Source organism: Rhinopithecus bieti, unplaced genomic scaffold, assembly GCF_001698545.2.
Source record: "Rhinopithecus bieti isolate Rb0 unplaced genomic scaffold, ASM169854v2 scaffold_26061, whole genome shotgun sequence".
NCBI classification, from domain to species: domain Eukaryota; kingdom Metazoa; phylum Chordata; class Mammalia; order Primates; family Cercopithecidae; genus Rhinopithecus; species Rhinopithecus bieti.
In genome coordinates, this window is record NW_016811928.1 from 1,383,231 (window position 1) to 1,407,410 (window position 24,180).

The 24,180-nt window shown below is 36.4% G+C and overlaps 1 protein-coding gene across 7 annotated transcripts in view; it reads left to right on the top strand.

Moving 5' to 3' along the window:
* QTMAN (queuosine-tRNA mannosyltransferase) overlaps nucleotides 1–24,180 on the top strand; it is a 359,520-nt gene that overhangs the window by 90,106 nt on the left and 245,234 nt on the right. For 6 of the 7 annotated variants that reach the window (XM_017895386.1, XM_017895385.1, XM_017895389.1 and 3 more), the window contains one exon: nucleotides 1,188–1,389. In XM_017895386.1, coding sequence (XP_017750875.1) covers nucleotides 1,211–1,389 — 179 coding nt within the window. In that variant the 5' untranslated portion in view covers nucleotides 1,188–1,210. Of the gene's footprint in view, nucleotides 1–1,187; nucleotides 1,390–3,172; nucleotides 3,413–24,180 lie in introns of those variants that run through there. The other variant, XM_017895391.1, reaches the window with a different exon arrangement.

Sequence of the window (24,180 nt, forward strand, 5' to 3'; positions counted from 1 at the left end):
GCTTTCCCCAAAGCTGTCAGACAGAGTCGTTCGCGTCTGCACCGGCTCCCGCTACTTCCCCTGTTGGTCTTCAGCTGTGCGCTGTCCCCAGAGGTGGAGACTACAGAGACAGGCAGGCTTCCTTGAGCTGCTGTGAGCTCCACCCAGTTCGAGCTTCCCAGCGGCTTTGTTTACCTACTTAAGCCTCAGCAATGGTGGGCGCCCCTCCCCCAGCCTCGCTGCTGCCTTGCTATTAGATCACAGACTGCTGTGCTAGCAATGAGGGAGGCTCCGTGGGCGTGGAACCCTCCCGGCCAGGTGTGGGATATAATCTCCTGGTGTGCCTGTTTGCTAAGACCCTTGGTAAAGCGCAGTATTGGGATGGGAGTTACCCGATTTTCCAGGTAACTTTTGTGTGTTTCAGTTCCCCTGGCCAGGAAAAGGGATTCCCTTTCCCCTTGCATGTCCTCGCCCTGCTTCAGCTCTTGCTGGTCGGGCTGCAGCAGCTGAGCAGCACCGATTGTCCAGCACTCCCTAGTGAGATGACCCCAGTACCTCAGTTGAAAATGCAGAAATCACCTGTCTTCTGTGTCGCTCGCGCTGGGAGCTGGAGACTGGAGCTGTTCCTATTCGGTCATCTTGCTCCGCTCCCCGCCTTCTTTTAAATACGTATTCAGTAGGGGCAGTTATACCTGCTGAATTTAGAGATGTAGTAATACAAGAGTTACAGAATCAGAGAATTTCTGAACCAGAAAGGGCCTAATAAATGAAGGGCTCTTGAAGTGAAAGTCGTCATTAGAAGATGAGTTCAGTGACTGTCTAAGATTAGAGCTCTAAGTCAAGTAGTTTCTGAGATTATTGAGTTATTAGGCTTACAGCTGAACAAACCAGGAAGTGAGTGATCACAGCAGGTGAGGGCTTTCAGCTTTCTGGTGTTGGAGAAAAAACTAAGAGTCATAGGGGAGATAATCTTACGACATGAGGAAAACAAATCAGAAAAATAAAAACACCTTTATTTCTTCTTATTAACACAAATGATATAAAACTTTGTTATATACTTTTTTAAATAATGGGATAAGCCTATTTTAAAAAATAATACATTGCTAAATTATTTGTATTTTCTGAGTATAAAATTTGAGCTTATTTTTATTAAAAATTTTATACATGTATGTAATGGAAAAAATACACCTTTTTTGGTTGTTATCTAGGATCTGAAGGTTTGAACGGGCCAATGAGTATCCTCATCATTGAAGCATTCTATGGAGGCTCCCATAAACAGCTGGTGGATCTTCTCCAAGAAGAGTTAGGAGACTGCGTCCTTTATACTCTTCCTGCAAAGAAATGGCATTGGAGAGCCCGGACATCTGCTTTATACTTCTCTCAGACCATTCCCATCAGTGAGCATTACAGGTAATTAGAGCTCAGGATGCATTTTCAGCTTTTACAAAAGAATACCTGTTATGAGGATGTTGCTTCTCTATCAGCATCTTTGAGAATTTCTGCAACTATGGAATTGGTTATTATGACTACAGTAGATATTTCTTTAGAGAAAGCAGAGCAGTGAAGTACACTCATCCTCTAAAGACACCTGGTCAGTGGGAAAGAAGCTTCATTTAGAACCAACCACATGTGTTTTCTCATTGTCTTGTGATTTTATTATGTACATGGGTGTGAGTGTGGGTAACAATTTTTGGCCTGAGAGAAGAGTAGATCTTCTAGTTTGGTTCATTGTATCTGCTCTGTACTAGGAACCAGAGTTGAAAGGCGGATATGTCCAAGGCTTTAAAGTCTGTTGGGTAGAGATAGGCAAGTGCAATGAGAGGTGAAAGATGGAGAGGTTGATTTGGACTGTGACAAACTGGAGGTGGCTTTATAGAGTTGGTAACCTTTGACTTATTCTTGAAGGATGAGTAGATTTGAGGGACACAGAAGTCAATTCTGAATCCTGGTTTGTTAGGAAGTAGGAACTAGGAGGACCTATTAGAAAGAGTCTCATGAGCTGGGTATGGTGGCATGTGCCTCTGGTCTCAGTTACTCAGGAGGCTGAGGTGGGAGGATTACTTGACCCCAGGAGTTCAAGGCTCTAGTGAGCCAGGATTGTGCCACTGCACTCCAGCCTGGGCAATGGAGTGAGATCCCCATCCCTAATAATAATAATAATAATAATAATAATAATAATAATTTAGAAAATAGGAGTCTTATGGGACACACTGAGAAGATGGAGGTAAATACTCATTACATTTTAACTGAGGGAAGAGACAGGATGGAATCCCCTTGAACATCTCTTTCTCCTTATTCTCCATTTGTATGTATTCCTGTATATTTTCCTGATGGTTAAATAGTGGAAGACTATCCTATGGTGGTTAACATAGCTAATGTTTTTGCCATTTATTATCACAAATAATATAAAACTTTAAGTGTTACATACTTTTTTAAATAATGGGATAAGCCTGTGTGTAGGACTGCATTGGTTTGGGCAGGAATGAAAAGTTTTGGGCTGATAATGAATGGAGTTAGAGCAGATAGGTTCTTAGAGGAAGGACATGTTGGAAGCTGCAATGCCCACCTTACCTCTAGTACCTGTACCCATCTGCTGCTTGTAAAGTGGCCACAGGAGACATAGCAGCTTGTGACTTAAATGTAACTTGCTGTTCCTAGTAGGAACTTGAGGAATTCAGAGAGTAACCATTTTCTGTATGAAAGCCATGTATCGTCTCTGAGAATGCATAGTGTCAGATGGAATAACAGTGAGCATTCCAGTTACGTGGCTTAGGATTTTAAAAGTAAAGTGCTGTTTTAGTGCGTATTCAGAATTTTTTTTTTAATGTAAAGTGTATCCTTCTTTACGTAATTTAGTGTTTTATATTCTGATATAGTGAATATTGTGAATATAGTAATAAGTGAATATTGTTGAGTCACTAATAGTATGAGGAATTTCAATGAACATGTTAATATAAAAGTTGTGACTATTGCTGTGTTAAAATATGACTGTTTATGGTTGCTTTCACATCCCATTTAATTGTGTTTTTGCAGCACCAATTGTATTATATTACTTAAGGTCAAGTAATCCAGTTGACTTTAGGGCACTTTTTCATTTAACAGTACCATTAAATATAATAAATTTCTACAGTGATTAGAACATTAAAATGAGCCATTTCTTTATCTGTTGTTTGATTTCATTTTGATTATGCAGTTTTTCAGAATTACATTGTTGTATCACAAATATCTGTGTGTGGATGGCAAGCAAACACTTCTGCGCATATGGCTTCCCTACTCCCTTTGAAGCCTGAAGCATTTGAGGCTAAGTGTCACAGTGCTCTTTGAAGCAGTCTTATTTGGGAGGTGGATATCTGAAAGATCATGATGTATAAAGCCTTACTCTCTGATAGCCATAACCTCCACGACCTAACAATGGTATCTGTCATCTTTCAAGGTATGCCATTTAGCCTTTGCAGTTAACCATACTAATCTAATCAGTCTTTAACTCAAAGACATGTCTTACCAGTTTAACTTATATTTGAACAATGATAACTTCTCTACTCTTTACCAAGTAACTTTTTTGAATACTTTTAGAAAAATAGCAGTAGCATGAAAACTTGATCGCACAATGCTAAGTTAACAAATACGTGCATTCAATCCTAGATTGAAGTGCAAGAGTAACCTTTTGTTACACCAAATAAGTCTGAGATCTGTGGAGATTTTAAAGATATGAAAATTTTGCTTTCCAGTTGTTACTGTTTTTGTATACTTGGTGCATGAAATCATCAAAACTCATAAAGGTAAAATGATTAAGCACCAATATTGCCTACTATGCAAAATACTCTGAACAAATACGATTGTGTCTGATGAGAAAGACTTTGAATGTAGGTACATATTGGTGTTTTTCTCAGCTTCTGAACATGTAGTTGTTGCTGTTACAATCTTACTATCTGAAATGTATTTTATTATTAAAAGAATAAATGCTTCAGCCTAATTAATCAGTTTGATTCTACTTTATCTTGACAACTAAAAGAATATATCATGATTCATGTTAGAGATGTTTAGTTTTATTATAGATTATGAAAGGTCAACAAGTTATTTTGTCAAAAACTGTCAATAGTTATTGTTATTCTTAGGTTATATTATAGCTTTGCCTTAGATACTTCACAAGATACAGAAAAAAGTTTTGACTATGGGGCTTGAGGGAAGGCATTAACTTTTGTGTTATGAAATGTTAATCATTCGTTCCAGGATGAAGCAGTTCTACTTTCTTAGACTGTACCTTAAACTAGATATCGAGGATATTTTATTCATTTTTCATTCTGTAGTATCTTTACTGAACTGAAAGAATCTCTGTTATTTAAAAATCATTTTTTCACCCTCAGATGCTTACAGTTACATTTTTTGTTTCATCTGAGGTATTGTGACAGATACTGATCATTGCCCACTTAACAGCCTTCTTCCTTGTTAACAGAATCACAGTTTTCTTTAGGATGGATAAGTATCCAGCCTTTGGGAGTGAAGCAATATGGACTTAAATTAGTTAGGATGATCCCATTCTCCTTTGCCAGATTTTCCCTACTCTCCTTGCAGCTTGGGTTGATCAGTCTCCAAGTTGTGGCAAATTAGAGTTAAGTGGGTGACTACTGGGAGTTCTTCCAGCAAAGTGGTTTGATTTTAAATTTTACTTATAAAAGAAGAAGGCCAACTCCCCTTTCCTACATTTGACTGTTTGTGATGTCTGCAACCATGAAGTACAAGCATGAGGACAGAACCCCAGGATTGCCATAAATGGCTGATGGGAGGCTGCAAAGTGCCTGTATTAGTGGTGGATATGTGATTTGAGTTCAAGTCTGGCCACCTGCAAAGACTATATACTATTCGTTCTTCTTAAGCCCATTGTCTTAATAACTATTCTGTCTTAATTCCAGTTAAAGCATGGTAAATTATTTAATTAAATTAAACCTAAATATGTCTTGATTAAAATATATATTATTATATTTTACAATTAGAAGTAGGTATGGTACTTCTCCCAGTCTTGAGACGTATTGCAGTTCTTGATTCTTGTTGGATGCTGGAGGGCCAGACACCACGTGTTTTCTGGGTCTGTGAATCTGTGATGTTCTCTTAATCCTCAGAAGTCACAGGTCATTTGAATTTTCCTCTTTTGAGGCTTTTCTGTCATTTAGCCTACTAGCTTTGCTATCCTATACTGCCTTGTTGTGGGGTCTTCTTTTGGTTTGTTTTTGTACCCATCTTGCTCTCCTATCTAGCCAGCACACACCGCAGCCTAGTTCTAGACTTGCATGGCCCTTAGGGCTTCTTCCACAGTATTTAATCTCACTAAAGTTTCCTCTGATTGACAGGATTGTTTAATTTAGGCGTGCTGACTTCATGTTGAAAATGTAGCTGACAATTAGTTAGGATGATCCCATTCTCATCCTAGATTCAGTAGATCTACCAATCTACTGAAGTAGGATAATCCTGCAAACCAAATAACCAACCATTTGGTCAGTCTCTGCCACTTTCTGTCTGTCTCTTTCCTCTCTCCCCCACTCTTCTCTTTCTCATATACACATACATGGGTGCGTATGCACGTGCGTACATACACACACACACACACACACACACACACACACACACACTCTTCATTGTAAAACTAGAACTTAAACCTGTCATCATTATCCCTAAAGGATGGTTTCTAGGCTTCATCTTTTCCATGTTCATTTGTATTCCTTTGTCAGTGTTCTCAAGATGAAAATATTCCAGTTAGGAGGGGTTAGGAGGGGGACAAGGTTTTCTTGTTAAGGAGTTTGTAGTTTATTCTTACCACAGATTGCCAATTCAAAAGTGTTTGTGTAGTTAGTAGCAAGCACTGTGAAACTACTGCTTCCCAGGAGTTAAGCACTGCAGTACAACTTCAAGTAGATACTTTTAATATCCTTTCTAGCTTATTTTAAAAAATAAAATATTATATGTAAGGTTCTATACAGCTCCCTGGGTAGCAGTTCATATGGATACAAGACATTATTCCTAACAAACTCTGTGCCTTAAAGACCTCTAGGATAAATTTCTTGTATATTTACCCTTTAAATTTGACAACTGTATTTTAAAAGACAAACTGGATGTTTATTATACTTTTACAGAGGGGAGACAATCATTATTTTTAATGAATGGAATGGAAGATAAAAGGGGAAAAAACCCATCCCCAAATGGATGCAAAATATATTATATAAAAGAACTCTGACTGTAGAATAAGGGCCATCATAGGTTTGGTTTTATAATTAATGTGCTTGTGTTTAACGTAATAATTGAGACTATTAGTCTGATTTTAGAGCACTTCTTATCTAGTTGTTTTTAAGTGTTGAGTGTCTTCATGGTTAGTCTGCATATGACAGGAAAAAAATTAGAAAAATGAAAGATGTATTTAATTCTGCTTTCATCTCTAATATTTATTTGTTTATCTGAGAAAGATTTTATGCTTTTATTAAGGTCTTAGTCAATAAGTTTACTTTTGCTACTGTCTCTGATTGCCTGTACATGGGGCCTCCAGAGCTATGGTGCAGATACTCTGTTGCCCTTTCCTTTCCTTATCCTTTCTTTAGGCAGCTTTCGTGCTTGCTTATTTTCTTGGGGTCACATTTGGCCAGCTACCCTTTTTGGAGCACATTGTCCTTTCCATTCATGACTAATTCTTGTTCATCTTTCATTTATTCATACTATTCCGTTGTTCAGGCCCTGGTGTTTGTTCACCCCCATGGACCTGCTGGTCTTCTGAGCTGCCAGCCCACAAAGATAACTGCAAGGGGGAAGCAGGAGCTGAGTCACACCTACTGCTCACAAAAGGGCAGTAATGTTCATTTCATCCTTTTATCTTTCTAAAGAACATAATTCTCTATTTTAGTGAATTTTTTCCTAAAGTCTCTCCTATGTTTTTCTTTGTTCACCATCTCATACTGATAATAAAAATGTAACACTCCCCTTCTTTAGAAGAAAGTCCTGGTTGAATATGTGTAGTTGAGAGCGCATTGAGGGGTGGGATGGTTTGGTCAAAATTCCTCCAGACTAGTTATCTTTTCGTTCTTTTCTAAGCTTGTTTCCATTATTCTTTTCTGTCTTTAGTATTTATTAAGAGATTTTATGTTAAGAGCCAGTGCCTATGCTAGCACTGGTGATACAAAGCCAGACTTGACAAACATGGACATATGGTGCTAGCACAGAGCAAGCACTTAGTGAACCCTTTGTTGATTGAAAGAAAGCTTAGTGCCTATATCCATTTGCTGATACTTGTAACCTTGATTAAATAATCCCTGATTGAAAGCCATCCGTGATTTCCTATTGCCTATGTAAAATCCAGAGTATGCACAAGATTGCTGTGGTCCTCGCGAACTGGGCGCTGTCTGCCTCTGCAACTTCATCTCATACCCTGTCTTCTCGTTAATGTGCAGTAGCAGCACTGGCCTTGTTTACTCACTTTGAAACATCAAACTTTTTCCTGCCTCAAGTCCTATTACTGCTTGCTGGGTCCTTTGTTGGCAGTACTTACTCATGCCTCCAACCCACACCCCTTGTTCTTCATGGCTTTCTCAAGTAGCTAAAGTTTTCATCATTTCAGAGAGACCTTTTCTGAACACCCGATGAAAAATGAGACCTCTATTTTAGCACTCTTTCTCCCTCTGTAATAACATTTTATATAACTTGTAATAATTTTGTTTGCTTGATTTTTTTTCTCCCCATTTTATTCTAAGCTTTATGATGACAACGGTCATATCTATCTTGTTTATTGTTTTATCCCTAGTACCTAGTATGCCACCTAGCAGATAGTAGCTGCTTAGAAAATATGGTTGAAGGAATGATTTATTAGAATTTGAAAAATATGGTTGCCATTCACTTTGTTAATTTACTTGCTTTTTTCCTGCTCTGGGCACTACCAGTATCCTCTGCCTAAAGATACCATCTCTTCTACGTAGAAACACAGAAACTAGTCACTTAAGGGCTGGTGTTACTCAGTTTTACTGGATTAAACTAAAGAATTCCATACATATTGTTTTCACTTTCATGGGTTATATTAATCAGACTATGAAAGCTGTCATTATCTGTTGTGTAAATTTTGACAAAAGAAAATATAATTTTCTGGAATTTCCCTTGTATAAAAGTATTTGTAGAAAAACAGTTTCTTAGTTTAGGAAATACTAGTCTAGAACAAGCTTGTCCAGCCCGCAGCCCAGGACAGCTTTGAATGTGGCCCAACACAAATTCTTACATTTTCTTTCTTAAAACATGAGATTTTTTTTTAAACTCATCAGCTATTGTTTGTGTATTTTATGTGTGGCCCAAGATGACTGTTTTTCAACATGGCCGAGGGAAGCCAAGATTGGACACCCCTGATCTAGAACATGCCTGTGATATTGTGTAAAATTTCATGTGATTGTATTTTAAGGCTTTTTAGTTTTGACAGTGGCCACCCATGAACAGTAACTTTTAAATTTATGGAACAGACGCTATCAGAATAAATGACAGATTAGAATTTGGCCCAAAGAAGTATTTTGCTTGGACACTGCAATTGTTTAAACATTTTTTAAAATTAATGCTTTTAGACAGATAGACATTCTTCATTTTGGTCACAAATACTAATAATGGTCACCATTGGTTTATACCAACCTAATTTTCACATTTATGTTGCTTAATTGGCCCATTTAGGCCTTTGTGTTTGTAGCCCCCGGCTTAGAATCTGGCCCCCAAAAATAAATCTTTAAATGATCTTTAATAAAATATTTTAAATTGTATATATACATAAAAGAGTTTACCAAAAGAATAGTAACCACTTGTGTTTGAAAGAAACAGCATACTATAGTAGGTGAATCAGCAGTCCTGGGTTTTAATCTCAACTCTGCCATTAATTATTTGGCCTGAAAAAAATCACTTTAGATTATTAGTATTAACTTTCAAGTACTTAATATTTTTATTTTTTTCATTTGTAACTGAAGGTTTATGATTTTATCTGTTCCTAAATTTTATGATGTCATGAACAAAGAATTAACATCAAGATCAAGATTTAAGGAATTCTAACAAACGACAATTTGTCATGTCTCTCATTCAACTTTGTCAGCTCATTCACTGCATCATTTAATGTAACTTTTTCCTAGGCTTATTTGTACGTCTCCTTGAATTAAAAAATATGTATATATTCAACTTTAATTTTAGAGTTAGAGATTTTGGGGAATAAGTGTAACAGTGCTTCTGTCTTCGGAGTCACTCTAATACGACTTCTTTGTTCACATTTCCTTTTTCAGCCTCAGTCCTTCGTGGTTATTTGCCTTTTCAAAGAGAAGGCATTTGACTGTCATGTTAGCTAGCTATCTCTACAGGGCATGGGACATAGGACATGTATACCATATACACATGATATTATTGTAGAACTCGCACAGAATACTCAGTTCTACAGGAGGGCAGTATTCACTGAAGAAGTTCAGAAGAAGGCTGGGCGCAGTGGCTCACGCCTGTAATCCCAGCACTTTGGGAGGCTGAGGCAGGCGGATCACCTGGGGTCAGGAGTTCGAGACCAGCCTGGCCAACATGGTGAAACCCCATCTCTACTGAAAATACCAAAAATTAGCCGAGCGTTGTGGCGGGCACCTGTAATCCCAGCTACTTAGGAGGCTGGGATAGGAGAATCGCTTGAACCTGGGAGGTGGAGGTTGTGGTGAGCTGAGATTGCGTTATTGCATTCCAGCCTGGGCAACAACAGCGAAACTCCATCTCAAAAAAAAAAAAAAAAAAAAAAAAAATACAGTACAGAGAAGTGGGTTTAATTCTTGCTTAGCAAATTCTGACATAGATCTAAGGGGATGTTAAAGATTTTGGCAAATAGAGATGAAATGGAAGAGCACTGTAGGAAAAGGAAGTATTGTGAACTAAAGTTCACAGGAAAGATGGGGAAATGTTTGGAAACTTTAAAAGCTTGGTTTAGCATGAACATATTCTGAGTTAGGAGGAGTTATGGGAGATCAGGTTGGGTGATAGACAAATTTTTTTACAGTTCATATACATTCTTAAATTCAAGATTAAGAATTTGTAGAGCTTTTACTATAGGTAATGGGCAGCATTCGAAAGCTTTGTTACTCTGGATTCTTTTGTGCCATACAAACTCAATTCAAAATCACATAAACATGAAAGAAAATGTAATTGAGTCACGTAACTGAAGTCTTAGGGTAGTTGGCTATGGGCAAGCTGTATCCAGTGATGTCATTCGTTCTCTTGCATCCTTGACTCTTCTTTCCTGTGTTTTGGCTGTATGCTGGAACAGGCTCTTTCCATATGGCTCACTCCCAGAGCTAAGCTTATATTCCACCAGCTTAGTTGTCTTATCTGCGAGTACCTGTTTTTTCAGAAGTTCTAACAAAGTCTTGAGATGAACCAACTGTACCTTTTTGTATCATGTGGCCTTTGGACTTGTTAATGAAGCAAATGCATCTGATACCATGTTTGGCAAGGCCTATATTACATCTACTTTGGAATCAGGAAGTGGAGTCAACCCCATTCAAACCACGTGATTGAGTACAGGAGAGCAAAAGGAAAATTACATTACATGGCTGGTATTTTTTTTTTTTTTAAACGAAGTCTTGCTCTGTTGGAGTGTGGTAGTGCAGTCATAGCTCACTGCAGTCTTGAACTCCTCAGCTCAAATGATCCTCCCACCTCAGCCTCCTATAGTAGCTAGTCCTAGCTAGTACAGGTATGTGCAACCATGCCCAGCTACTTTTTAGTTTTGTTTTGCAGAGACAGTGTCTTGCTATGTTGCCCAGGTTGGCCTTGAACTCTTAGCCTGAAGTTATCCTCCCACCTTGGCCTCCTGAAGTTCAGAAATTATAGACATGAGCCACTGTGTCTGACCCATTGCTGGGATTTAAATAAGGGGAAATGATGCTTTTTCAGGCAAAAACACCAATGAGAGCTATAAGAGAACATGAGAGTGAGGTAAGGAAAACTGGATAGGACGATTATTACAGCAGTATTGGATGGAGACCAATTGATTGATCAGTATAGGAGATGGTCATTCCTAATAGTAGGAATGGAAGGCAGGAAAAGAACTAGCAATATGGATGAAAGTTGTGTTATTTGCATTTTACTAGTTACGAAATTTGTCTGGAACGGAACCGAAATTTACCTTTGTCCTATCTATGTGAAAAGGATTTGGGATATAAATTAATTTAGTCAAAATTACAGAGGTCACAATTAAACTACTTTAGTGGTTATAATTCTTTTAAAAACTAGATAATGCTAATAATAAATTATTCATATTTACTCATTACATTGGCTCAGTAAGTTTGTTTTGGCAGCATTTTAAGTTACTCTATGAACGTAGATGTTCTAAAATTTTTCTTTAAAAATCTAATGTAATACTGCTTTCTTCCACTTAAATACAGTTATATATATACATACACACACATATGTATATCTACACAAATATACAGTCATGTGCCACATAACATTTTGGTCAACGATAGATTGCATGTGCAATGGTGGTCCCATAAGATATGTAATTGCCTATTTTTACTGTAGAATTTACTTTTTCTGTGCTTAGATACACAAATACCACTGTGGTATAGTTGCCTAAAATATTAAATACAGTAACATGTTATACAGGTTGGTAGCCTAGGAGCAATAGGCTATGCAAATATAGCATGGGTATGTAGTAGGCTACACCATCTAGATTTGTGTCAGTATACTCTATGATGCTCACACAATAAGAAAATTGCCTAATGACACATTTCTCAGAAGGTATCATCATTAAGCAATGTATGACTGTGTATATAAATACACACAATCAATAAGTGATTCATTATTTGGCATTTACTTGTCACTTACCACTTTCCCCTCTGCCAAAAAGTAAGGTACTAAGTGCATCTGTAGAGTTCATGTATTATGCTAGTTCTCAGAGTGAAAATGAATGAGTAAAGTCTCTGCTTGTCGCTAGACTTGGTATGTAGTTCAGAAAAGCCAGTTTCCTCCTCAGTGATCTGGAATAGCAGGTATACATTTGATGAACACACATTATGTGCTAGACACAAATGATATAAGGTAAATAAAGCAATATGCTTTAAGAAGTAAATTTCTTCCTTTGAATATAGTTCTGAGGTTTTTTTGTTTGTTGACTTTGGTACCATTTGAACAATGTTCACTTGAGTCAACATTCTGAAAGGGTCATTTACTCTAATATATTTCTAAGAAAATTTTCCTCACTTGGTAACCTATCTTTCACTATAGTAGAGATCTAAAATATAGGGTATGGGGGGATTTTAGCTCGTATTTTCTCTGTGTATCCAGTATTGATACAGATATTTATTTGTATTCAGTCTGTTCTGGTGGTTCCAAGATTTTTAGAAAATTTAAGTAGATAAGAATGTGAATTAGTTTTTGTCATTATTTTTTTCCTTTATTATAAATTTAAATACAATGAGAAATATTTTCATAAAAGCCAATATAATTCAAAGCATATATTATATATATATTTTGTATGTGTGTGTGTGTGTGTCTGTGTGGGCATACATGTGCACATGTAGCAATTGTATTATGGAGTTTCTTATTCAAATGTAATGATTCTTAGCTGTCATTTTGTATCATTACTTAGTATTAGAAAAAGCCTCAGGATTTTCAAAGGGAATTTTAACTTTTAAAACAGAAAAAATGAACTCACTTTTATTGAAAAGTATTTTTCTATACTATTTTATAAGAGGATCACTGCTGGGAAACCAAGAAATAGCTCAATGCCATTACTGCAAAGATTTAAGAATCCTTGACTTAACTGTTTTATTATAATTGATGGGAATGAAGAGATGATAGCTTTTAAGTTTATGAAGAGTGATTGGTAGGATTATGCACTTATTTTAGTAGCAATATTATTATTTTTCCAAGTCTTCAAAGATATTTAGTGACATTCATATTTTATTTGCAGTATTTTTTGAAAGAGAAGCAGAGGTTAAGAATTAAGTTCTTATTTGCTCTGAAATTTGAACACTGTTTAATATGTCAGTAGACTTTATGAAAGTAACCATTTCATTGATTTTGGTATTTAGAACTAGGAGTAGAAAAAGGAAAATGCACATACCAACACATACACATAAGAAATAGAAACAGTGACAGTTTTAGAATTGAACTACCTGAGGAACATTCAGGCTTTTGGAAACATGAACTTAATATTTGTCTTCTTTCAGTCAGTTTTATTTTAGATAAAATGCTGGCAGATGGTAGTGATCTACTTGAACACAGTTGTGTTTTCTTTATTTTTTCCATGGAAAAAAGCTCCCAGAAACTTTTGTTCTTTAATATGTTCAGCATGCATATGTTTTACATGTATTAACGAGTATTAAAAATGCAGGTCCTAATTAGATGTCTAAATCTGAGAGGAATTGTGGTGAGTACCAGCCTCTTAGAATTAATAAAAAATACAGTTTTGATGAGTAGGAGTTTCTTTTTTGCTATGACATCTTTCAGCCTTCTTTGGTTCCAGAAACGAAGGAGTTTGTATTATCAGTGCTTCTCAGCTACTATGTTGTAGGGTTTCTACTAGATATTGTGAGTTTTGATGTTAAACCCTTCAGATATTGATGATGTCAAAACTTGGGAGAGTTCAGGATATTTATGTTCTATTATCATCTGTTTTACAGGAAAAAGGGTAATACTTTTTTTTACTTGCTTAAAGATTTAGGCTTTAGATGGGGCATGAATATTTACAAATTTTTGATATGCCTTATATTTTAGAAAACTGGTAGAAAATCTGCAACCTGCTTTTGTTTGGTACTTTAGTTTTACATTTTAAAATGTGGGGGGTAGTGGTGGGGAAATCCCTTCACTCCAGATTTATCTGTGAGTCACCTGAAGTCTTTCATCTAATAGAGTATAATGAAATGGTGCCATCTGAATCAGTATTTCCACATTTGCAATTTTGGATATTCAGTTTGTACTCATCAACATTTATCTACATTTCTGTTTTATTTTTAAATTTGTCATGCAATCCTCTTTTAGTTAAGCACATCTAACCAAGAATGCCTTCTGTTTTTCATAGACATCGAGTATTAGTTGTTCTTTCACTTACTTTGTCTTACCAACTAATGTATTACCAACTAATGTATTTGTTTTCAACTCCAAACCACAAATTAGGCACATAGATACTGACTAATCCCAACTTACAAATATTAGCCCACTTAGTGTGAATTTCTTCAATGTTTGGGCATTTCTAGGAACATATGAAGAGTTTTGATATTCTCTCATATGCCTATTAGACATCTAATTACATAGGAGCCCAGAGGGACGAGGAAAGAGCCCTGGACTAGAAGTCAGAGGAACTAAATGTAAGCCTAATTCAGCTGCTCAACTTTAAAAGTGCAAATCACTCTCATTCTGTATCATCATCTGCTACATGGTGAAAATAAAAGTAATACTCTTCCCTTTTATCTTCAAGATTTGTTAGGATCAAATGAGATAATAATCTTCCAGGAATATTTTGTAAACTATGGAGTAAATAATGTTTTAAAGTTGGAAATGTTTTAGTTAGAATTTGTACTGTTCCCCTAAGTGACTGATTTGCTCTGGGTGTTTTTTAAAACATTATTTAATCTCTAGTCTTTGTTTATTTTAAAATGTGAGTAGGAGAGATGACAAAGAATTAATACTTTTTAAAAAATGTAGTACTTAAAGAGTGTTTGGCCTGAAACCATAATGTGCTCCTTTTATTCCTCAGTTATAGGTGGTTTGATAGGCACAGTGATAGAGCGGGAAGAAATAATAGAGGGAATATTATTTGCAGATTTTAATTCTCTCTTTTAACTATTTCAGTTCTGGTATCAATTTTGAATTATAGCTAAATATCAGCAATCAAATATTTGGGGGTGCTGGGCACAGTGGCTCACGTCTCTAGTAACAGCATTTTGGGAGGCCGAGGCAGAAGGATTGCTTGAGGCCAGGAGTTTGAGACCTTTCTTGGCAACATAGCAAGACCCTGTTGTTACAAAAAAAATTTTAAAAATTATTAGCCAGGTGTTGTGGTGTGCACCTGTAGTCCCAGCTACTTGGGAGGCTGTGGCAGGAAGATCACTTGAGCCCAGGAATTTGAGGTTATAATGAGCTACGATCCTGTCATTGAGCTCTAGCCTAGGTGACAGAGCGAGACCTTCTCTCTTTAAATACACATACACACACACACACACACACACACACACATGATATGTATTATGTGTATATATAACATAATATATGCATCACATATATAATATATATTATGTAATATATATAATAGGTGTAGTAATGGATTAAAATAGTGATCATTTTATGTCATTTTATGTTTTTGTAATTAGAAAAGTAAATTAAGAATACTTCACTTTAATTCATTTTCTTCAGTTAACATTTATGTAATGCCTCCTATTTATAAGACACTTTGCTACTAGATACTTGATTCGGAAATATCTATAAGAATTATCTGTATGAAAAAGATAACATGGAAAGTGGTTGAATTGCTCTCTTATCTAGTAAACACTAAAGAATTCTTAAAGAAATAAAAGGTGTATAGTCTCTTGTATCTGAAGGTTTGACGATGTCTATAGCCTTTATTTCATACCTGTGATAGAATGAGACTAACTTTCTAATACAAAATAGTTATTTCACATTTATACATCATCCCTTTGCTTAAGCCCCAAGGAAAAGAATTATGTGAATGTCTGCACATGATGATATTTCTCACATTAATTTTAATAAAAGAGTAACAGCTGAACATCATAGCTGCCAAAAAAATTAGATAAATGAAAATAAATGTTCTAATGTACATTCTTCAAATTGATACAAGCTTTAGTAAACATAATAAAAGTTTCTTGTTCACCAGAGAAATTGTGATGGAATAGTAATTGGTCATTTCAGGTCAGCTGTGTCACTGGTCATCCATTAGTGCAAATTATTTAGCTTGAACATATCTTTGAAACTCACAAATATGCTGAAAGCATTGTATTAGTAGGTAAAACTTACAAAGAAATCTTATGTAAATTGGTTTTGCATTTTTTTCCTATAGAAATAAACTTTCCTTTTTATTTCTTTCAAAAGTCTTGGAACACATTTTTACTTTTGCTAATTGAGGCTGAAGGTAAATATGCTGCAGGAGAGATGGAGAAATATATTTGACCAACTTGTTGCAGCGGGTGATACCTAACCTGCTCATTGAACCTCCCTACTTTTTTGACAATCTATTTAATTCTTTCTTATAACTGGTTAAAGAGTTAACCTAGGCTGGGTGCATTGGTTCATGTTTGTAATCCCAGTACTTTGGGAGGCTGAGGTGGATGGATCATCGGAGGTCAGGAGTTCGAGACCAGCCTGGCCAACATGATGAATCCCTGTCTCTACTAAAATTACAAAAATTAGCCGGGCGTGATGGTAGGTTCCTCTAATCCCAGCTACTCAGGAGGCTGAGGCAAGAGAATCACTTGAACCTGGGAGGCAGAGGTTGCAGTGAGCTGAGATCGCACCACTGCACTTCAGTCTGAGCAACAGAGGGAGACTCAGGAAAANCATTGAACCTCCCTACTTTTTTGACAATCTATTTAATTCTTTCTTATAACTGGTTAAAGAGTTAACCTAGGCTGGGTGCATTGGTTCATGTTTGTAATCCCAGTACTTTGGGAGGCTGAGGTGGATGGATCATCGGAGGTCAGGAGTTCGAGACCAGCCTGGCCAACATGATGAATCCCTGTCTCTACTAAAATTACAAAATTAGCCGGGCGTGATGGTAGGTTCCTCTAATCCCAGCTACTCAGGAGGCTGAGGCAAGAGAATCACTTGAACCTGGGAGGCAGAGGTTGCAGTGAGCTGAGATCGCACCACTGCACTTCAGTCTGAGCAACAGAGGGAGACTCAGGAAAAAAAAAAAAAAAAAAGGGGTTAACCCAGGAAAAAAACCTCTAACTTTTCACAACCCTATCTCCTCCAAAATCTTTCTAAATCTTCTTTTCATTCATTTCTTTCACCCTTTACTTCAAGTATTTTACCAGAGAAGCTCACTAGCAAACAGTTTTGAATAGCTGTTAATAATATTTTACATTTGTCATTGCAAAACAGTGTTCTATTTTTTTGTACAGTATTAGTTGTGGTAGAGGAGTGGTCCAATCAGTGGAGGAAAATCAAAAGTTATGAAGTAATAGATAATTAACTTATGGATTCTTAAGCAACTGAAATTCAAAAGCAAATATACAAAGTATACTTTAGGGTATTTTGGTATTTTTGATATTTAATACTGCCCTTTTCTTGAACTTTTATAAGCAAAGATCATCATAGATTTGCCCCAGAAGTATTTTATTATATCTAAGTTCTGTGAGGGCAGAGACTTTGTCTTTCTTACCACCATTCTCAGGGTCTAATTCTTAGTGTTCAGTAAATATTTGTTGGATGAATGAATAAATAATGATTATACTAAGAAATATCAATCAAAATTGATAATGTACACTTTTGCTGCGTCCAATATTCCAGTTGTGTTTATATCCAGATAAGATATAAATAGGAAAACAATGATAGCCAATTTTCTAATGCTTTATTATTCAGCAATTGCTTTGCAAGATTCTACTCCCTATTTTCCTTTTCTTTCTTCCTTGTTCTGCATATTGCACAACCCTGCTTGCATATAGTTAACTGCTTAATACTTTTTAAAATGCTTGCACAAATAGTATGCTTTATTTTAGGAGAAATACTTTTTCCTTGTTGTATGATTAGTTACCTGTATAGTACAGAGGAGAAGGTGGCTATTTTGGTGGTTTTCACTTTTCTTGTTTGGATTCTTTTTCAAGTGGCAAAAGATATAGATATAATGAATGTAAAGCACATTAGGTAGAATTTAAAGTGACAAATAGGATCTACAAGACAGAGTGCTGAGACTTCTCTTTTTCCTGTCACAGTGGCAATATGCACAAAACTGTTACCATTTGTTAGTGCACTGGCAGAGAAACTCTGGTTTAGGGAATATAAATGTAGCAGGAAAAATGGCTTCATTAGACTGGAACTTTCTGTACAGTATTAAAACTCAGGGCCTTTCTGGAAATGTAAAGATTTTGATGTGAGAAGAGAACAGTGGAGGAACATAGTGGTTTTATAATGGGGGTCTAGCTGTTGACTTGCCAATGATACAAATTTACATGGTCTCCTTTGTAGGAACAGTGTATCACGGTTTCTTTTCAGGTTGTATTGCTTGACCTTTGTAGCTCTTGAATGTTTTCCACCATCCCTTAGAATGATGCCCTCCTAACTCTTCCTTTGTATTTTAGATTTTTACTATATTCCTTCTACATCATTAAAAACTTTGCTTTTATCATTGTCTATTTCTTGGAAATGACATCAATTTTACCGAATTGTTATTTAGGCATCAGTGATTATTAGTGACTTTATTGTATAATCCCAGCTAAGATAAAGTCTCCTTTTTGTTGTTGTTTGATATGTTGTAAAAGGCACTTGGTTTCCTTTGCTTCAGCCATCTCTCAGCAATTTTCATGCGTAAAAGCATTTTAGATATCACCTTGATTGAGTTATCAAAAGATTTCAGTGACAGCCAGTTATTTTTCTAATAAATAAATTCTTACTCACATAGTTAAAGAATGACTACCTGGTCCTTTCCTCAGGATAGTCCTATCCATTGTAAGTATATTTTTTTATTTTCTTGTTAATGTAACTTGCTTATTAGAGGTACGTTGAGTTTCCTGTTGTGATTTGAATGAGTGAGCAAGGACATTATGGAAAATTTTAACTATATACAAAATAGAAGGAACAGATAATGAACCTTTTTACCTTTTAACAAGTGTAAATAAATAGTCAATCTTGATTTATCAGAACTCTGCCTAGTTGTTTTCCACCCCATATTAGATGGAAGCAAATTCTAGACATTCCATTCATGGCGCTATATATTATATTGTATACCTGTAAAAGATAAACCTTCTTTAAAAATAAAACATAATTGTAATATCATTACCACCCTGATAAAACCCCAAGTAATTCCTTAATATTATGAAATATATCCAATGTTAAAATACTACATTTACTATAAAATACTAAATGAATAATAGGACTCTATTATGCAGTGAAGAAAAGAGAAGGCGGCCAGGCATGGTGGCTCATGCTTGTAATCCCAGGACTTTGGGAGGCTGAGTTGGGTGGATCACCTGAGGTCAGAAGTTCATGACCAGTCTGGCCAACATGGTGAAACCCCGTCTCTGCTAAAAATACAAAAAAATTAACCAGGCTTGGTGGCGAGAACGTGTAATCCCAGCTACTCGGGAGGCTGAGGAATTGCTTGAACCCGGGAGGTGGAGGGTGCAGGGAGCCGAGATGGCGCCACTGGACTCCAGCAGCCTTGGTGACAGAGACTCTGTCTCAGAGAAAATAAAAAAAAGAAAAAGAAAAAGAAAAGAGAAGGCAATCTCCTAGGGAACAGAACATACTCATAATGTCATGTAGGCAATGGCTGCTCAATAAAAGCAACCAGTTGCCCACAGAGCTGAAATATGGTGCTGCTTATTTGATAAATCATTAATCAGTGTTCATTTTAGTGGCTCAGTATCATTAATGCTTTGTATTCACTTATTTGTTATTCTTCTCTCTCACAGATTGCGCTGTATTGAGTAAATGGTGCCCACTGAATGGCACAGAACAAACCCTGTGTACTGCCATAGGGGATAGCCCTGCCTTGCAGGAGGGCCTTGGGCATCAGTGTTTATATTTAAATACCCTGCATAAGCTGCGCATGGTGGTGCACACTTCTAATCCCAGTTACTTGGAAGGCTCAGGCTAGAGGATTGCTTGAGCTTCAGGAGTCTAGACCAGCCTGGGCAACATATCCAGACCTTGTCTCAAAATGTGTATATGTATGCATACATACATATATGTACCCTGCAGGTCTTTCTAATGTGCATCCAAGTTTGAGAATATTGTCTATAGTGTACAGTCTGGGCCTAGTACAAATAATAGTATTTTCTGTTTTATTTTACCTTCACCAGTTGTAGATTGTAAGTATAAATATAACAGTAATAATTCTGTTAGCTTTGTTTTACTTGTTGGGTATTTCCTTTCCTTTTGTTTTGCTACTTTGAAGGGATAATTATAGTAGTATGAAACATTTTGTCCACATAAAAGCTTATTGAAGAGGTTAAATGTTCTTGCTAATTAAAGAAAACACCAATTGGACAGATTGTTGTTTTATATTAGTAATTTTCATTATTTTTTAATCAGAGCTAAAAATATTTTTAAAAGAATGCTGCTATTTTATACTTATTTTTCTCACTATTTGAGGGATTTAAACATTCAGATGAAATTTATTTTTTAGATAGTTGATCGTGTTTTGGTCTCTAGGTGCGACAGAGACAAGATATAATTATTTTTTTGCAGTGTCAAAAAGTTTTATAATTCAGAATCCCCATCCATGCCTTACCTATCCCTAAAATGTCCATCACCCATCCATCCATCCATCCATCCATCCATCCATCCATCCATCCATTCGATTGCAAAAGGACTCAGCATAATGTCATTAATTTTCTTTGCACTCTTGCATGACTGATTAGTTTGTTAAATCTCACTTTTTAGGCAAAGAAACTGATATGTTCAGAAGTCAGTTAGTTTCTCTATTTTCAAAGGGGAAATTAGTGGTAGATGGTTAAGATGTAGCCTGTGTTTTATCCCATTCAAAGGCACTACTTTTCAATGTTGTAAAAGCTTAAATTAAAAAAAATATTGGTGCTACTTGTCTTTTAGTTTCACTAAGAGAACATATTTCTTGGAATTCTTCTAATAATTTTTTTTATTTGCCTGGCCATCTCCTGTTGTACTGATTTGACCATCTGTATTAGTTTCCTAAGGGTGCTGTAAGATCAGAATTTATTCTCTCACAGTTCTGAGGCCAGAAGTTTAATATCAGGGTCAGCAGGGCCACACTCCCTTTGAGGCTGTAGGGATGAATCCTTCCTTGCCTTTTTCTGGCTTCTCGTGGCTCCCCCAAATCCTTGACATTCTTTTTTGCTTGTAATTTGCATTACTCCAGTTTCTACCTCTGTTGACACATGACCTTCTTCTGTATGTGTGTGTGTGTGTGTGTGTATCCTTTTTTATAAGCAAAAAAATCATTGGATTTAGGGCCCACACTAATCTAGCATGACCTCATCTAAATGTGATTAAATCAGCACAGACATTTTGAATGGGGTCACATTCACAGGTACTATGGGTTAGGACTTGGATGTATCTTTTTGGGGTATACATTTCAACCCACTACATCATCATCACAGAATTCAGTGTGTAATATGCCCCTCACTTTCTGTGCCTTCAGTTTTTGTTGTTACTGTTAAATAAAGGACTCTGTCTGGTATCATCATGTACAAATAATAAGCTGTAATATAGTCATTAATTCTGAAACCAGAAGAAGCTGTAAGATGTTCTGTCTTCAGTTTGTCAGTAAGGCAGTTGTTAGGGTTTGAGTTTGTACCCATCAAAACTCATGTTGAAATTAGATCCCCAATGTGATAGTGTGGGAAGTGGGCCTCAGTGGGAGGTGTTTAGGTCATGGGGCTGGATGGCTCATGAGTAGCTTGGTGCCATATTGTAGTAAGTGAGCTCTTGCTCTCGCAAGACTGGATTAGTTCCTGTGGAAATGGATTAGTTTTGGAGAGTGGGTTGTTAAAAAGCCAGGATGCTTCTTCGGTTTTTTTTCTTCACATGTGTCTGATTCTCTTTTGACCTCGACTGTGTTATGTCACCAGAAGCAAGGGCCATGCCCTTGTATTTTCCAGCTTGCAGAACAGGAGCTAAATAAACTTCTGTTCTTTAAAAATTATTCAGTCTCAGGTATTCTGTTATAGCAACAAAAAACAAGACAACCACAAAGTGGTATCAGTGACTTGACAATAATCACACAGATAATTGTCCACAGAGTAGTATGAATAAGGTGTTATTTGTCTGCTATTATACAATATTTTCTGTGATGTCACTTTGTTTTTTCTTATTAAGATTAAACATCTTAAGATATTAATACCTGACACTAAGATGACATGACAAATATTAACACAGTTATGGCTTTAGAGTTATTCTAATCAAACTGCTGTCATTTTGCAACTGAAGAAAGGGAGGTCTTGAGAGGTTAAGTGAGTTGTTGAAAAGGAGAGTTAGGTGATGACATTTCTGGGTGGATTTTGAGTGTTTAGTATTGAATTCTATAACATGAACCTAATGTGGCAAATTTGATAGTACCTAGAGGACTCTGAAGAAAATCAATAACAGGTTTGAAAATAAATACTGAAAAAATTTGAAATAATGTAAAGGCAAAACTAAAGGATGACTAAATTAATAATATTTTTCTCTTACCACTGAAGGCAAATAGAGAGAAACAGGCTCAATCGTCAAGCAGATTCTGCTTTGTTTCTCAGCTAGAAAATGTGACAGTGGAACGGTTAAGAATTGTCATGGAGAATTTGAAGAGAAATGAACTCTACCCTCCTTATCCGAAACAAAATTAAAATAAAACCCACACACATCTATGTATTAGTTTTGTCTTACCTGGAAATTTCAAATTTTTCAAAACCCATTAGTTTGCATATTTATTTCCAGACTCAGTCTACATTATTACTTCTTCCTCAGCATGCAAATTTAATTTACAGGGAGGGACTTCCACCCTCTACAACATAATCTGTGAAATCTTTGAACTTGTGTCTCTTTGGTGCCTGATTTTTATACCTGTTTCTTTTATAAAACAGGGCATGATGTAACTAATGGCTTTCAAATCTCTGACCTTCAGATTGCAGCGTAATATTCATACCTCAGATTTCCTATAGATGGATTAAGTAAGGTGTGTACCTCTAGTAGGATCTTCGATATCTTTCAAGAGATGAAAGCAGAAGGAGAAACTCAGTATTCCTAGTAGATATATTGACCCATACTCTTCTGGGCGTTGTCCTGGCGTCAGTTACCTGATGGACTGTCTAGCTGTAAATGAATATCATGTCTCAGCTGATCTGAATCATCCTGTTGGGTAGCTTCTGCACTGACTTTTCTTCATTTGCCAGTTGCTCTGGTATTATAGTGGAAAACATACATTGCCTGCCTGCCATTTGTATACAACTTTATAATCTTTTCTACAAGCTATCTTTCCTATGTCTATAGCTTTCCTTTTTGACAAATTTAAGCAATTATCTGCTCATTGATTTTGTTTTATTTTGTTTAAAATAATCTAACTTCTTTTCTCGTATAGACTTTTACAAGCTATCTAAAAACAAAACAGAAAACAAATAACTAACTCCTGCTTGCTAGTGGCTGTACATCCATTTGTCTTTATTGACTAGGAAAGGAAGACAGTTGTCACTCAGAAAGTCCTGTTGCATCTAGTCAGAAATTCTTAACCAACCCTTGTTTAAAATTTCAAGGCAGTAGCTCTGGAGACTTCAAAGGAGATTATGGTTATTAATACTCTTTCTGGTTGTCAAACATGGTAGTCTTTGCCTATATTTAGGATAAATTAAGAAAGAAGTAGACATTGATGAATTAATATGGGCCAATTCAAAATAACAAGTGCCTCAGCTTTCCAGCTGGTGTGTCCAATGGAATGTTAGAGAACCTCTGTGTTACTGAAATCTACTTCTTAGAGGGTCGCACTGAGTTGCTGTTAAAATCATAACTAATGAAGAGTTATGCAGACCCCCAGCAGATGATTATGAAACATCTGAGTATAGATCTTTGTATGGCCTAATGTAGTTACCCTCAATGTTGCCATTTAGTAGCTATAAGATTTTGGAAAAATTGCTTAACTTTTCTGAGCTTCAGTTTTCTTGTCTCTTAAAATGGGACTAATAATACCTACCTTACAGTATTATTGTGAAGGTGAAGTTAATCCAAATGAGATAATATATTTTTGGAGCCTGACATAGTGGCTGGCACAATATGAGTACCTCATAAATAGTGCAATGTTTTTTATGTTTGTATAGCACTGGGTAATTTTCTCACATACCATATCATTTGATCTTTCAAATTAAGAAGTGATCAGGGAATCAATGGCAAGATGGCCGAATAGGAACAGCTCCAGTCTCCAACTCCCAGCGCGAGCGACACAGAAGACCGGTGATTTCTGCATTTTCAACTGAGGTACTGGGGTCATCTCACTAGGGAGTGCCGGACAATCGGTGCTGGTCAGCTGCTGCAGCCTGACCAGCGAGAGCTGAAGCAGGG